At 30.2% G+C, this 17,298-nt stretch overlaps 1 protein-coding gene across 1 annotated transcript in view; it reads right to left on the bottom strand.

Moving 5' to 3' along the window:
* The window catches only part of LOC106464720 (rho GTPase-activating protein 190-like), a 92,787-nt gene that overhangs the window by 25,757 nt on the left and 49,732 nt on the right, over window positions 1-17,298 (bottom strand). The window contains exons 14-19 of the mRNA XM_022392489.1: window positions 15,772-15,980; window positions 13,325-13,816; window positions 11,607-11,726; window positions 6,242-6,283; window positions 4,298-4,431; window positions 2,179-2,346 (exon numbers count right to left, since the gene is read on the bottom strand). Coding sequence (XP_022248197.1) covers window positions 2,179-2,346; window positions 4,298-4,431; window positions 6,242-6,283; window positions 11,607-11,726; window positions 13,325-13,816; window positions 15,772-15,980 — 1,165 coding nt within the window. The remainder of the gene's footprint in view (window positions 1-2,178; window positions 2,347-4,297; window positions 4,432-6,241; window positions 6,284-11,606; window positions 11,727-13,324; window positions 13,817-15,771; window positions 15,981-17,298) is intronic.

Raw genomic sequence — 17,298 nt, 5'->3', positions numbered from 1 at the left:
CACACACACACACACATGAAAAAAAAAATCTGTCAGACACAGAGCCAACTAACTATGTGCATAGGAGGGGAGGGTCAAAGTGTGCATATCATGACCTTTTACAGAGTGCTATTCAACAGGTACATATTGGATATCAGGGTTATCAACTATTCATTTTACCTACATTGTTGGTTTAGCAACAGTTCCTTGGAGAGAATACAATATGTAGGGATACTAAAACAACAGTAGATATGCATTTCTGTGGTTCTAGGGGTTATGTAAGTACAACATGCAAAATTTACAATGGACCAAAGCATTTTTTATTCTTCACATAAAAATCAACTTGCACTCCAAGTTATCAAAGTCTGAATGTGACTAACATTATTTCAAAAATTCCCAAACATATCTTGAGTACAAATACTTTTGTAATACGTCTCATTTTTTGTGTACAACAGACTTGTACATCTTACAATAAAACTTGCCACATTTTGTGTAGATATATACGAAGATAAATTTGGAATTACAGTCAAGAATCTTTGTCCAACATGAGGTAAGTCCAATGTACCAACCCGTATACATTCAGCTAATGGTCGAGGATCACTGATCACAGGATCTAGATATATTCCACAAGGTTGAAAAGAATTTAAAGTGACAACAGGAAGGTCTCTTTTAGTGTTAACAGAAGATTTATGGTTGTTGAAATGCTCTTTGAGAGTCACTTGCACATGCCATACATACTGGTGATTGATTTTCTACTACGTAAATGGTGGTGGTTGTTGTGCAAGTAATCTCTTTAGAAATTTTAAAGTGTCTTTGGTCATATCTGTTGGAAAGAGGTGGTAGTTTTTATGAACTTGCAGGTTAAACAACAAGCTTTCTCATGTTTGTAAATTCTTTATTTTTATCTTAAATCTTTTTTAATACGTATTATTTATGGTCATTTTCCATTGTTTGTTTGTTTTTTATCTTTTCAGTACTGTTTACTTAATATTTTCATGTTGTCATAGCACTCTACCATGACATCCACATTTCAAAAATTCTAGAGTTATAGGATTTTGCATTTTTATCTTTAATTAATTTTTGAACCTAGGTGTTTTCCTAACATCATGAATTATTCTAAAGCTATGTATCTTTACAATATCTTAAAAACCTTCGATACTGAACACTCTTTCAGCTCTTTCTGTAAAAAGGTTTTATTTTTTCCATGCTGTGTGATATTTCAATTTCAGCAGGATATAGTTCATTTTCATTACTATTCAAGCTAATGTAATCATATAAAAGTTAGTTAAATAATACTAAGTATAGAATATGGGATACAATTTGACCTACTAAACTTTTCTAAACAATACTACAAAATCATGGAGAAATGTATAGCAATTTGCTACAAATCCAACTTCCTATAACTTGTTAAAGAGAGAATTTAGTTATGTATATTTCTTGATATTAGCTTCAAAAGTTAACCTTTGATTTATTATAATCCTTTCCAAAACAAACAAACAAGAGTTATAATACAAGCAAACAGAATTAAAATCTTAGAAATACACGTTTGAAGTTACTGATAAGAAGGTGTAAACTTTTGGTATCTTATTTGTATCTAATGCAATCCTTGCCTTCAACACTGTGAACCAACGATGTCTATGAAAATGTAGTTACACACAATAAACAATTATTTTTTCAGATTGAGCATAACATGCTAGGCATTATACAGCATAAAGTTGGGTATCTATTACAGCACTGACATCACATCTTGGAAATGAGCTCTTTGGTATGTCAGAATTATTATTGTGAAACTAAGAACTCTACTAATTTTTCCAAAAATATTCTGAGTCTCAATATACCCATCCAGTTTGTTTAAATAAAAAAAAGTGAGGGGAGGGGTCTTTCATCTTTCTGTACTTTAATTTATACTGCATTGGGCTATACTGGTTATTATTGATAGAACTGAGAATAATCTCTTTCAACTGTGTACTATTCAAACAAACTTCCAATGAAGAAAAACTTCAGGTGTTTGATAGCTGCTGCTAAGACAGCCACTAAAGTTGACAGTCTGAAGTGAAAATGGTAAAATAAAAGACTAAATTTTTATTGAAAACTTTTTTTTTAGCAGAATCTTGAAAAATAAGAGAGGAGGGAATCGTAAGCAATCTGATGAACCTCCACTGTGAACAATATGGGATATCAGAAGTAATACAGACCCACCTTAACTTGTGCATAATCACTAGCTAAATCTATGCTCTCTGGAGTAGCTAAGGGGGCAGGTAACATGCCAACCTTGGGATGCAAGCTTCCACATCTTTGAGTAGTCAGGTTAAACTTGGCAATGGCATCAGTGATATTATTGAACTGCTGAAGGTTTAGCTTTCCTGGCTACAATAAGAAGAAAAATGAAATGATGAAGATAAATGCATGTAAAATCACTTTTTTGTTTACAAATTAATACCGAATATTTTTGAGTAAAAATTCAAACATATTACCATTTAATTTGAAATAGTTAATACCAATAATAATACCATAAATATAAGACAAGCTATTTTCCTGTTTTTTGACTTTGTAACATTTGCAACCAACTAAACAAGTGAAAAAAACAACACTAAATTATAATTATTTCATATCAGGATAAAATAACTGTTATTATGACAATAAGAATAAAAACAGAATGTTAATGAAATACAGATATACAGAACAAATGTGATAAAAAAAAGGAAGAGATTCCTGCATATATTGCAATCAAAAACACTAATATTTCAAAGAGCTTTATGTTCCACGTAATTTGCCTACTCAGACTTATATAATTAAGGATACAAATACAATGAAAAATATATAACAGTAACCTTAAAATGCGGGAGATATACTACTATGTTACCAATTCAATAAGATTGGCATTGTCTAAACCATTTCAGTTAATTTCTCAAATAAATACTTCAAAAATGTATTATTTACAACTTTACTTGCAAATTTCAGACAGAAAACTTGGAATGGGCAAAACTAATCTTGCAATAATGCATTAATGGCTTCTACTAAAGGGAATTTTGCAAACAAAAGATGGTAGGCTATGTACCAAGAGGCAGGGTAATGTAGTCTGTCACACCAAATAGCTGTGCTTTATCCTATCTGGTCCACATCTAAAATAAAGCATAAATGAAAATTCCAAGTGTAGGCCCAGTCAAGAAAAGCAAAGCAATAAAGACAGATCTCAGAAATACATGCCAGCTATTAATATATATATATATACAACACGCACACACGCACAGGGTGGTCCAAAACTAGGCATAAAGTTAAAATTAAAGTATACAGTTTATAATTGATAATTTATTTAACAGCCCTTTATACAACATGGAATTATTGGAAAGTTAACCCTAAGTTAATCACGTAGGTGTTCAAACTAAAACCTGTCACAGTTCACACAATCCTGGAGTCTGCCTGCCACACTTCTGCACTTTCTGACACAAGTCTGTCTGTCCATCAAGTTCTGTAAATATGTCTGTGATGTACCCTTTCATTTCATCAACATTCCACAATTTCCTGCTGAACACTTTGTCTTTGAGTACTCCCCAGAATAAAAAGTCCATATGCAACTGTATACCTACTTTTGGGACATTCTGTGTATTTGTGTGTGTGTGTATGTGTGTGTGAACAGTATTGTTGCAGTCTAACCATCACCGAAGATTTAAAATAGTAAAAGTACCAAGAGAAGCATTTTAATCATAGACATCCAAAACAGTTAGATGACCCAATACAGTTGTTATAAATGTGCCTAAACCACTTGATACAAATCATAAACTTCTATGAGAAACTATAGATAACATGACCTGAAACCAAAACATAGTTAACCAAGTGTGTCTAATCTCATGCTAAACTGTGGCATACAAAATAAACCTAAAGCACAACATCATAAAGTAGTGAAGGAAGGGATGAAGAGACCTGAAAAAAAGACTGCAGCAAAAGATTGAATATACTTAAGGAGAGATGAAATAAATTAGCTGGATCAAAGGACCTTTGACCAACCAAGACAGAGACCCAATAGGACAATACATGAGAAAGCACAACAAGATGGAGACTTGTGTGGAAGCATAACCACTGGAAAGTTCTAGAAATGTGCATAAATCCCTAACAGAATGATCTATCCTGTCCCTGTGTCAGGCAACAAAGAATGCCAAAAAAAAAAGATGAAACATTTTGAGTATATGGTAACTTATGATATAGTAACATCAGAGATTTGAACCTGTGTCATACAGAAGAAAACAAAAACCAAGAGTTAAGTTTCAACTGCTTTTATTATTTTAAAGCAATCACTGAGTGTAGTACTACAGAAACTTACTTTCTGCTTTCCTGGTTTAGGTTTTGTAGGTGGAGGAATCTTATGGCGTCCAGAATGATACGTATGATACATCTCATTATCTAACCACTCCCGTGCTCTTAGTTCCTGTTCATATATTCTGTTGTCTACCCAACCTAAAAGATCAAACAACTTCCATAAAGTATTTTCTGAATTTAAAAGTACATCTAAAGCAAAAGTCCTTTTAGAAAAAGCATATATTCTTGATATGACAGTCTTCTGTAAGTAATCTTTTAGAAAAACTCACCAATATGTATCATTTATATTAATGTGAAATAAACTGTAATATCTTAATCTAACTTGCATAGACTGAATAAAAGTAATCATCAAATAAAGTAATAAAACTATCATCAAATGCCTGTCATTTTTTCTTTGTATCTGATACAGGTTATTAGTTTAAAAATAACAGTATCCATAACAATTATTTTAGCTTATTCAATTACTTAATGTGTTTTAGAGAAAAACTATAAAAATCCTAAATTAGCTATTACACTTTTGTAATTAAAAGAAAGTTTATTGATTGGACTAAGCAATTAAAGTATGAACTCAATCAAAAATGATTGACTTGCCTTTCAGTTTTTACAGATAATAAAATCAGAAAAAAAAAAAAAATATTTTGCTCTATAACTATAAACACCAAATTAGAATTATTTTTATATATAAATACAAAGCAAAAATTTATGTCTAAAAATATTATCCAAATGTTAATATGTTCAAAACTTTGTGGAAAATTTTGCTAGTTTTGGCAAATGGTTTCAAAGGTACTACTAATATCTAAGCTGACTACAAAATTCAGCAGAACTAGAAAACAAATTTGTCTTAATATATGTGATGTATAAACATCAAAAGAACAATTGCTAATACTTTATTTCAGTGGTAGTTTGTACTTTTAATTAGTGGTTTAGCCATTTAGCTCCATTGATTGAGCAAACAACTGATAAGAAAGCAAGATTATTTCCTTGGATACAAAATATTCACAATAGGAGTCATAAGACAAAAAAATTACATAGAAGAAATTCATGCTTTTCAGAATGGATGACGAGTTTAAAACACGAGTGTAAAAAGATGACTCAAAACAGACAAAAAAAAATACAACTGGGTATTCAGGACTGTCTACGAAGCACTTTCAAAGACAGTGTGACAAAACTTAGAATCATAAATACAAAATATAAAAAGGTTTCAATCCTAATAACTAATTCATTTAAGTCATAAGTTCAAACCATATTAAAAATTATTTTTTTGTCTTTTTTTTTTTGCACTACATATATTGAAAAAATTCATAGTTATCAACAAAACATGGATAAATGCTTGTTTTATGGAAACATTTATCAAAATACAATATGCTTTTTCATTATGGCATATCAGAAATTACAACTGAGCTAAAAATTTCAATCACAAAAATCTATTAAAATACTAAAGAAATAAACAACCAAAAATATCTGAATAACCTCCAGTACTGTTAAGTAATATAATGTCACAGATCTACAAACAAAAATTCAACTTTATCCCCAAGACAAGGTAAATAGGTCTTTCAAAAAACACTAATTTACACTCTTGAAGTTGTACAAGTTTAAGTTACTTCAAAAAACATAAAATTGTACTAACAAGGTGAATTTCAAACACTTTATGACTTCAAACAAGAAATCACCTAAAGTGCAGATCAATGGGAGACATCCTGCTAGCTGACAAACCTTGTTGGTTTGTTATAAATGTAAAACATGCATATTTGTAATGAAAATGGATTCTAATACCATTGTGTTACTAGATAAGATCACCTAATGGTTCTTTTGTTTTATACTGTTTCTAGCAATATGCATATTAAAACTAAAGAAAATTTTTTACTTTAACACTCAATTACGTATTTATGACATACTTTTTGTTTTACAATCACAGCACATGAAATTTCTTGATCAAAATAACAATCACCTGGTTCCCTGTTTAGAGAATCTTGAGATCCCCCATCCTCAGCTGCTTGCAGTAAGATAAGACTTTTCATTCACTTGTGTAAAATTTATCCAAACTCAAAAGTAAATAGCATCTATGCTTAAAACTAAAACGTTAACATCAGAAAACTTTTTAATTTACTTGAACGTTTTAGTACCTTTAGTTTAAAATAACTGGATCAAAAATAAAATATAACTTCTTAGTTGTTTAAAAACCTGTCTGATTATCTTTGTTTGTGTTTACTGTATTTTATACAAAAAATAATTACTTTTATTAACTTTCTTTTTTAATAATTCTAAAACCGTTTTAAAAAAAGAAAGTAAATTTACTTGTTTAATGCTTTTGAAATTAGCAATAACAATTTGGGACAAAATTAGTTGTAGAAAACTTAAGTAAAACTTATTTTCATTTACCATTAACCTAGACATGACCATGCAGATTAAACCTCAAGTTTTTAATTTTGTCTTCTACCTAACAAAATCTTGTTTCTAAATCTCATATTAACAAAATTTATTCCCCTATTCATTATCAATAAAGTTTGATCTTTGGAAATAAATGTTAAAGTTTCAAGAATACTACAAAGTTTTAACAAAATAATTCAGACAATATTATAGTATTTATGAATGCAATGCTTGCACACTAAAATCCCTAAAACACTACATTAACATTTGCCTACTTTCAACAGTTTCATGACAGTAAAATAAAGTAACAGCCTTAAACATAAATTCACACCAATAATAACTGAATTATAATAACAAAAGTATAAAAATCTCTTGTTGAGTAAACTATACAACTCCAAAAGCAGATGTGTAGTGCTACATGCAACACATGCAGAAAGTTTAAATCAGTCACACTTTCAGTAAGGAGGATCCCAAACCCACGATATTCCACTGCTGCATAAAAATAATTCAATAATGTTGAATACAACAGTAAAAGTACATGTAAAACATAACAATTCCAAATGCAAACATGCAGAAAAGATGCCATGTCCACAGCAATTGTCAAAGACATTCCCCTAAATATGTCGAATAAAATAACACATTTTCTGGCTTTGTTACTCACTTTCAAAAGAATAGCCCATGATTCCAGCAACAAGGTAGAGAGGTGACACTGAGGATGGAAGGAGAAGGGAAAACATGTTGAAGATGGGAAAACTGACCAGTCAAAAAGAGCATATGCTCATTCATAATCGCTGTCACTAGCAAACAAGGACTTACATCACAAAAGGGATGTTGATTTTAAAATTTTAAGCAACCGTGAGGACAGGATCTGACAAAACATGCCTCATGTAATTCTGTAAGCACGTTATTCTAAGTTTCAATAGTAATTTCTGTTTAGAACTTAAAACAGAGTTCAATGCTGTATATTTTTAATAGTAATATATTTATTGAACTTATTCCATCACTAACTTTACCAGTATCTGCAAGATTCATAAGCAACATGTATCTGAACATTACACAAACAATCAATTAAAATTTGCTACTGAAGCGAGAAATGAAAAACAGTTTTACTAACTCTAAGGAAGTTTTTTATTACTTAACTTATTATTATATGACATCACAAGTTTACATCCTTGTGTATCACTTTTTAAACTATTATATCATAACAAAAAAAGGGGGGGGGGCAAGGACTGTAACCAGTTAGAAAGTGAATACATGCAAACTTTTGCAATTGTTTAGAATCATACTGTAAAGCAGAATCATATTCAAACTGCTGCCCATTAGCAAAGCTTATGCAAATAGTTTTCATTCTAAGCAGGAAAGAATAAACAGCTGCTAATGTAAGTAAATGTCTTTCAATTATCAAAAATTATCTAATGTTAATTAGCAGTAATAGAAAGATAGTTATCACTTAATAGAAAAAATAACTTTATGGAATTAAAATGTGCAGAAATATTGTTGAAGAAATATGTTTTATGTTAGAGATACATTAAGTTATGGAAGGAGCAATGAATACTGAGGTGAAAATGATATTCAATGAGGGTTAATAGAAAAACTCACTAACTTTTGCATATCAACTGTTCTTGCTAGCATAACAAAACTATTAAAAGTGTTACCTAGAACTTTATAAATAACAAATAAAGAATACCCAGGCAAGTAATCACATATCTCTTCCAGAAAACATTTTTCGGTGTTAATTCTGCATTGTAAGCAATCTATCAGTTTCTGAAACTAGTATGAACATTTCTGCACTTTGATAGGACAAGTACAAGTAAGACAATCACTTTTGTGTAAGTATGAGTAAGTGTTTGTCTTACTACATTTAATCATATTTTTGAAATGAAAAAACAAAAACATTAAAAACACTCAACCTTTTATTTATGGAAAGAGTTCACTTATTGAGAAGTCACTAACTTTTCTCTCTTTGAAAAGAAATAGACGTCAAATTATCTTATCACTCCACTAGTAATCAAGTGTTTCTTACATAGATTTAAAAATATGCAATGAAAACAATAAATTGTTCTATACCAGAAGTAAGTTGGTTAACAGACTTAATATTTACACCTGTTTCTGAAAATCATTGCAATCCTCTCTGTTCTTGTATAAGTACCAACTTCAAATACACTGACTATACAGTTATTTGAAAATTTCAAAAACCAAACATAAGGCAATCAACACTGCAGTGCATTATAACAATAAAGTTCCTGTGAAGTAATTTAATAAAATTATTTCCAAAAATAACTCTCGGACTGTCAAATTATGCCTTAATGCCTAGTCGAATTAGTCAGAAACTTCAATAGATTAAATATTTCAAGATGTAAACAGCTAATTACAGACAAATTACATCTGTATCTAATGCATAATTTCTACATCTATTCATCTTCCACCAATTAATATATCAGGTACTTTGGAAGAATACAAAAAATGAAAACTGAATTTGTAAACTCCAATCTTTTTTCATATAATAACTAGGCCCTATTGTACAGTCCTAAACTTCTGCTAAGTAAAATGAAACCCAAATACAAAGAAAAAAATTTAGCTGCTGGCAGTAGATTTGAATTAACTTTAGCTTCATACCCATTTCCCAACAAATTTACTATAACAGAAAAATACAGATTTTTAATGTACTGCCAGAACACTTAGAAAACATGCATAACAACCTTGTATATTTTTGAACAATTTTACTTCAAGGTTCTTGACATCTATTTTTATTGTAGTACTTAGGGCTTTCTGTTCAACTGTATAACCTTAACTACACAGTTATAGAATCACATTTATTTTAAATCCTTTTAAAGCTCTTTTGAGTGTTCGTCATAAAATTTTCATTCTTCTTCCTAAAATATTATTTTAGTGTCTCCAACAGAAAAATGAAAAAACATTGTGTTTTGACAAGTGAAAATATAAAACTTGTGCCTTTAACCCTTTTGCTATGAGCTCAGTTGATTCGGCCAAGTTTGTAACCCCAAAGTGACAATCAGAGTATCCATATTATAACTTTTAGTATATCTTGTATATCTCCATGAAATCTAGCACGCTTTCAGTAAACATTACATGCTTTTTGTACCCAAAACTCAAATTTCTTTAATTAAGTATTTTTTGTTAAAAATATATCCATGAATATATGGAGTCAATGTTAAGTGCTTCAAGAGCAAAGTGATTTTCATGTTAAGATTAAAAAACTTTTCATCTGAAATGACTGCAAATTGTAACAAGAAACAACAATTGTTTATCCTAAATAGCTTAAAGCTAATGATACTATACATCTGTATATATTTCAATATTATTGTTTTATTGCCCTTTGACACATATCCAACTAATATTCCCATCACACAAGTTGAAAATCACTCAGCAAACACACAAGTCAAGTTACCATGTTGAATTATGTAATGCAAGAACTGCTTGCGAGCATACCATTATTTTTCATTATCTTACCTAATCTAACATCATCTAACCTGATAAGTTTCTAATTTTTACATTTTAGTTACTTTTATAATAATAAATAAAGAATATACACGAAAAACAAGAAATATAGTGCATACTTATGTCCTTGTTTTTTTTCTTTGCCGTTGACTGTTGATGAAAGTTAAGACTACGTTTTTTTTTCTTTTTATACTAATGGCACTGGTACACTAAATTTTTTTATTTAATCAAATAATTCACCTAAGAACACAGAATAATAACATGCACAAAGCAAACAAGGTTCTATAACTATCCTACTTTATCTGTTTTTCTAACAATATTATAAAAACCTTTAAAAATTTAACTAAGCTTGTTGATGTGAATACCAGGAGTGAAATTTTCAAACTGGAGGCAAAATAGACATTACTCAGTAGAGAAAACAACATAATGTAATACCTCATTTGATAGATTAAAACCTTGGCTTTCTATTAGTTATAAATAATATGGTATAAAACATCAGATAGAACTATTGGCAATTTGTGAAAGAAAGGGTGTGACAGGTGGATCTGATTTTCTAGTTTATGGCTCCGTAAATAAATAAGATTGAAAGCTATAAAAATTATGCTTTGCCTTAGTAACATCTATATTATAAAGAGTAATTTATATTAAATTCTGTACTTTTCATAGGGGTGATAAATAGAGAAAAGAGAGAAGCTAGAGTACAAATGTCACAATTATCTTACTAGTGGAGAGAGAGAATTTTTTAAATTATTTCCTTTAAAACTTATATAATATCAAAATTTGATTTATTCACTATATTTTGATGCCAAGTTTAGTCATATACAATGATAATAAAGTACTTTAATTAAATTTTGAATGTAACTCTAATGTCACGACATGAGCATTTTAATCTGTCTGTAGCAAGAGGATTAAGTGAAAGTCCTATCCTATTTGTGGTTGTTTTGTTATCTTAAAGTTATAAACTGACATAGCATTAGTTTTTAAGTACTGTAAAATATATTCCTGTCACAGAAGGTTGTTGACATAACAAATTGTCATAATTCCAGAATGATGAACAAATAATTTCAAGTACTGTCAATGACTCATTACTTTTTCACAGTTTTTTAAAACTATAAAAACTTCAGAATTAAACTTTATATCATATTAAGGAAAAAAAATTGTCTACTGAATGTTTAAAAACCTTGGTATCTAATAAGAGCTGTAATTTCTGAAGTATAACAATTTGCTTGGAAGAGAAATTCAGATGTTCTTTAATCTGCAACAGCAGTTTTTGACTTTCAAAATTCCAATTATATGGATTTATTAATGCTAAAATAAGCCCTAAGTTCTACTTGAAACCATTATAAAATACAATAACAAAATTATGTTTAAAATGTAAAGAATAATCACTTTTGCAGAAAAAGTAGTTTGTGTGTGATAAGAAATAGAAAAATTTGTTAGTTAAAAAAGAATCCCAAAAGATGAGTAAGAAGAAGAGCAGTTTGTACCCTCATCCAAACTTGTACGAGAAGCATGATGTCCTGTTGGAATAGGAGGCCCCCTCCTTATACGTGATGGGGGAAGGTCAGGAGGGGCAGGTTCTGGAGGAGGGGGATGTGTCCCATAACCTTCAGAGAAAAGAAATGGAAAGTTCAATCTATTTCAAAACCAATACTGTCTCAGTTTAATAGGTTATGTTCAGTAGGTTAAGGATTCATTAAAAAATAAGTATAAAACATTTCTATTAAACATCTTGTCTGACTACTATGTTATAGAAAAACTGAGTTAAAGAAGGAAAAAAATATCAGCATTTCATTACAGCCTTCTTAAAAGCAACATCATAAGTAATATGTTCTTTAAGATTCTGCTTCAACTTACATGAAAAAATTTTTCTTTGAAAGTGGAGCCAATACTTAGTTTAAAACAACAGAAATAACCTGTGAAATGTTAAATAATGTGGTCAAGTACAGTTACAGTTTCCTATATAGTGAAGATAAACCTTTAGTTTCTTTCTTTGATAAACAAAAGTTGACAAAGGTTTTGAATGGACAGCCAGCTGGCGAAACGTTGTGACAAAATTCTACACTTCTACCCACAAACATATTTTTTTTTTATGTCCTTATAAAAGACATTAGTGGATAAAAATACTGTCCATCCATCCTTTCACCATTCACAACTTGTCATTATAAAATCTTCAAGCTTTGTGAAATGAAGTGCTACACATGACATATCAGAATTGACAAACAAAATTTAATGTTTAAAACAACCCTGTCCTATTCTAAAAAAATTCACCAATAAAGATAAACTTCAATACAAAAAAATAAACAAATATTAAGTTATTTTACATTTATTTCAACAAAATTCCAAGTAAGTATTAAAATTTCTACAAAATCTAAAAACATCTTCAGTGCAAGAAGTTTTATTTTCTTATCTTAGCTGACCACAAACACTCAAATAGAAAATATTTATCTTCTCTTAAAATTAGTTTTGAGAGAAATCAAATTTTTAAAAACTAAAACAACAATATTCTATTTTTATTCAAAACAAGAGTCAGAAAACAATCATACTTTTCTCAAAAGGTTATTCTACAAATCTTATAATATGCACAATCATCATCTACACTTAAAGCATATACACAGACTAAGATATTACAAGTAAATACAACTTACATACATATACAAAAATATAAACATGACAAATCATGCAAAGAAAAATACAATATATTCCATGCATTCAAACCAACAAGTTAAATTCAAGAAATTAATGTGACATGTACATGTATATAATTATAGAAAACACTATGAACTAACACAAATACATTCGAACACACCCAAACTTTAGCTTGGTTATATTAAAAATGGAAAATGAATCAGGTGATACTTATTACACAACACCTTAAACTCCAAAACAGAAAAAAAAAAAATTATTGTACTGTAACTACTACACTCAACAGAGCAGGTATTTATTAAAATAAGTGATGTCAGTATTGAAGACTTAAAAGGAAATATAAATTAACATAAACAAAAAATTATCATGCAGCAAATAAAGAAAATTTACATTAAGAAAATTATTACAAACCAATTATTTCAAGAGGGCCACATATACAATTTCAGTAACCATTTCTGTCAAAAAAAAAACATGCTCATGCAAGGATTGACTACGGCTCATGCAGCTGTTCTTTCTAAAATGCCTCAAACCACATCAAGAAAAAGAAAACTTTAATCACCACTTAAGCCTGACGACAATGTATCATCATCGTCAGTAATGCTGTCTGAGGCATCCATGTCATCAGTTGGCCTAGGTGCAGAAGCTAGACTGGGAGCTGATGGAGCAGAGGAAATCCCTGCCTCAGTTCTCTTCCCTCGTTCAGCTTTTTTTAGAGAATAACGGGGAAACAGAGATGGCTTGGGTTTGTGAGTACCAGGCCTTCTCCTTCCTGTAGCATAGAGAGATGGGTGAGCTGATCCTGGGGGTAAGGGGTACTGAGGAGGGGAGAGGTGAGGAGAGTAATGAACTTGAGTTTGATAAGATGATGGGGAAGCTACAGTTCCTGTGAATGTGGAAAGCAGTGGGGGTGGAAATGTGAGGTCTATGCCTGTGTGGGAGTCTCTTTCAAACTGAGAAGGAGGAAGAGGTAAGGGAGGAGCAGAGTCACGAGATTTTAGTGTAACAGACCGATCAAGAGATTCTGTGCTAGGGAAAGACTGGCGGCACAGTTCTGAAAAAGATGTTAGAAAGCGCCCACTGGTTAGCTGCAACAAGACAGAAACATCAAAGAAAAACAGACACCAAGTTAACCAGCAACAGGTTTTATGATAGTAAAAAATAAAAAGCTTTAACAGAAAATAAACACAATAAGCACAGAATGGTGATATTGTATAGATGGAATGAAAAGATATACTTGTAAAATTCTTCAAGTTAAGAGAGGTGTGATGCAATGAGATATTTATATTCAAATACCACAATTGAAGAAATATTCAACTTTTACATTGACTAAAGTGCAAAAAAATGAAAACAGAATATTACAATAGGAAATAAATGAAGCATTGTTGATATACTATAAATTCTACTGCTCTAGCTTAACTTGGATGAAATGCTAAAACGAATAAGCTATACCAAGACTGTTGTATAAGAGTGAAATTAAAACTTCAATAAATTTATAATTATCCAAGTTATATATAAAAACTTAATTTTAGTTTAACCTGTACTTGTAATTGAAAGAACATACTTATGCATAAAAATTAATATCTGACTGTACTAATAAACAGAACATTTATTTTTTCCTTTTTCTCCATGTAAAATAGTATAAAATACCCACATTCCGATGCTGGATTCTAAGGTCCCCCTCACGATTCACAGAAGCCTCAATGTATTAGTTAAATGTCTCTATTATCTTATTTACTTCAATATCTACCCCAATGCACAAATTCTTTAATTGATTTGTCTGTTGCCATTTCCAAAACTTAATTCAACTCTTTTTAGAAGCAAATAGTTTTAATTTTGCTTCTCAGATTCATTCTCCGAATTCTTCAATATTTTCTGATTCATATTTTTTTCCCATTATTTGTTACCATTTCCCAAACTTAGTTTATTTCAACTTTTTTTTTAATTCTCAGATTTGTATTTTTGTTCCAATGTTTGTGTTGAAAAAGAGTATTTGGCAGAAAACCTACACATATTGTTCATTCAGTAAGTGATAAAAATAGATACTTTTCTATAAACCTTCAGGAAGCAGAATTATAGGGTTTAAGGGCTATAAGGCAAAAAATTGACAAAAACTTTTTTGAGCCAAATATAAAAAATAATACACAGGTGCATACCCTCAGAACTCCCTTAGTATGCATGCAAAGTTTCAGGTCTCTAGGTTCTTTCCTCTTGGAGTTATGGCAGTCACACACACAGGCTCTTTTGTCATTATAGATGTTAATATAAATTTAAAAAAAACAGTCAAAACTATACTGAATATAATAAACTTAGAAATACAAAAAATAAAAAAACTTCTGGGAAAAACATTTTTCAAGCTCAATAGGCCTTCCAACTCTTACAAGTTCTGGGGAAAACACTTTTCTGATGAAACCAATGCAAATAACAGTGCTTTGAATCCATATTTCATCAAATATATTACTGTATATATGCAAGAATATACAGCCAAAATTAGCAAGAACAACAAAAAAATATTACTGTCCCTGTTTTAGCAATCAAACATGTTTCACATAAAATTTCAAAATATTTCTAAAATAACACTTTTCTATAAACTGATGGCTTTGATAGTTTTCCATTGAGCTAAACAGTTTAAAAGGAAAAAAATTGGGGCTTTTTCCTAACAGTATTAATATAGCAGCTAAAAAGCTTTTTATTCAACAAAATTTCTAAAACACAATTTACGCATGAATTATATCCTTTCCAGAAACATAACCACATTTAATTAATAAACTACTAACCAAAAATAGTACCAAATATTTTTTTTTCATCCACTAATAATAGTAACATATAAACACACTGAAAAGTTTCAAATAAACACGAAACAGACTAAATCAGCTTTGCTTTCAATTAACTAAGTCCTGATATATACATAAAAAATCTAATATGTCATGCATGAAACCTTTTGTAAAATTTATGGTTAACTTATAAGAACAAAAAATTAAACATGAAAATTTACATCACCAAACTAACCTGCTTGAAGACTTCTTCTATTCTTCAACTGGCTAGGTTTGACTAAGTGTTCACCATTTTCTTGGTTGCATACACTAGCATATAAATCACTTTCGTCACTGGGACTTAAAGGAGGATCATCTAGGTAGGCTGTGGGTGAAACTGTTTCATCATCATGGCCATGGCTTCCATCCGTTGGCAACTGTTCATATATACCATCAGAATCCACCCTGAAACCAATATAGAAAAAAAGTGATTAACGTTTTCACAGCTGCTACATAAAATCAGTATCATTCTATTCAAAGTGTAAAAACTTTTAACACCTGCCACACAAGCTAGCCTGGCATCTTGACATGGATAAAAAAAAAATAGTCATTCCAGAAAGGGTTTGAGTTGTTTTGAGTGCACAAAAAGAAGATATTTGGCACTATTTTCAAGGTCTAGGTCGCTGGACCACACCTGTGATCTGACCCGAGACTATTAGAGCCAACATAAAGAAGTTAACTTGTAAATGTAAAGTAAAACAACATGGCAATGAAACATGCTTAAAATATTCTAGATGCATTTGTGAATGTGATGGTTTAAGTGTAGCAATTAAACTAAACTGTGGATTCAGGTCAGATGAGGTAAAAACTTATTTAAAGATATCCCAATGAATTTTACATACCAGATGAATCTGAGATTTGTCAACAGATTACTGCATTGACAGTGAAACAAAAAAAAAGGGCACAATAGTGTTATTAACTTCAAAAAGGGGGGATTGGATTCATATATAAGAAATCATTAGTTTCAATATTTTGTGCAACTCAAATAACAGTAAAGCCCAAAGATGCAGCATTAAAGTTGAAGCAAACATACAATGCATTACAAGATGATTTCCCTAGTGATTCTCAAATTAAAAATGCCATTTCTGCAATGAAAAGTAAATATGAGAAGGATAGTATAATGTCCAGTATGGTACCATCGTAGTATAGTCTATATAAATTTCATCATCTCATATTTTCATCAATATTTAGTTATTGTTTTTTCAATTTAAAATTTGTGCAGAGCTTCATTCATTAGTATCTATCGAAATAACCCCAAATCACCGGTTTCCAGAATGACTTCCTTGTTTACCATCCTAGGCTCAGTATTAATAGATGCTGGGCTGGATCATGAAACGGGTGTTAAAACAATATAAATAAATAAAGTACACAATTTTAAAAACTCTTACAGGAATTTATAATTGAACTAAAGTAATGCAATTATCAATAAGTCTTAAAAACTATTTCCCAAACAGGAACAAAAAATATGTTTGTTTTTACTTAGATTTTCTAAATTGTTTTTTTGTTTTTGTTTAATAAATGGTCAATTATCTAAAGTTCTTTTGTAATATTAAATGCAAAATTGCTTATATGGCAGAAAAAGAGAATAACGATTATAACTGCTTCCACACCCACCCACTAAAAAACAATTTCTTCTTTTCTTTCTGAAAATATATACATATACACTGTGTTTTTTCATTTAGAATATCTCTTAAAATCTTTTAATATTTCAGTGGGAGGCGTT

This window comes from Limulus polyphemus, unplaced genomic scaffold (assembly GCF_000517525.1).
Source record: "Limulus polyphemus unplaced genomic scaffold, Limulus_polyphemus-2.1.2 Scaffold1726, whole genome shotgun sequence".
Taxonomy (NCBI): domain Eukaryota; kingdom Metazoa; phylum Arthropoda; class Merostomata; order Xiphosura; family Limulidae; genus Limulus; species Limulus polyphemus.
This window is presented reverse-complemented; position numbering and strand designations above follow the sequence as displayed.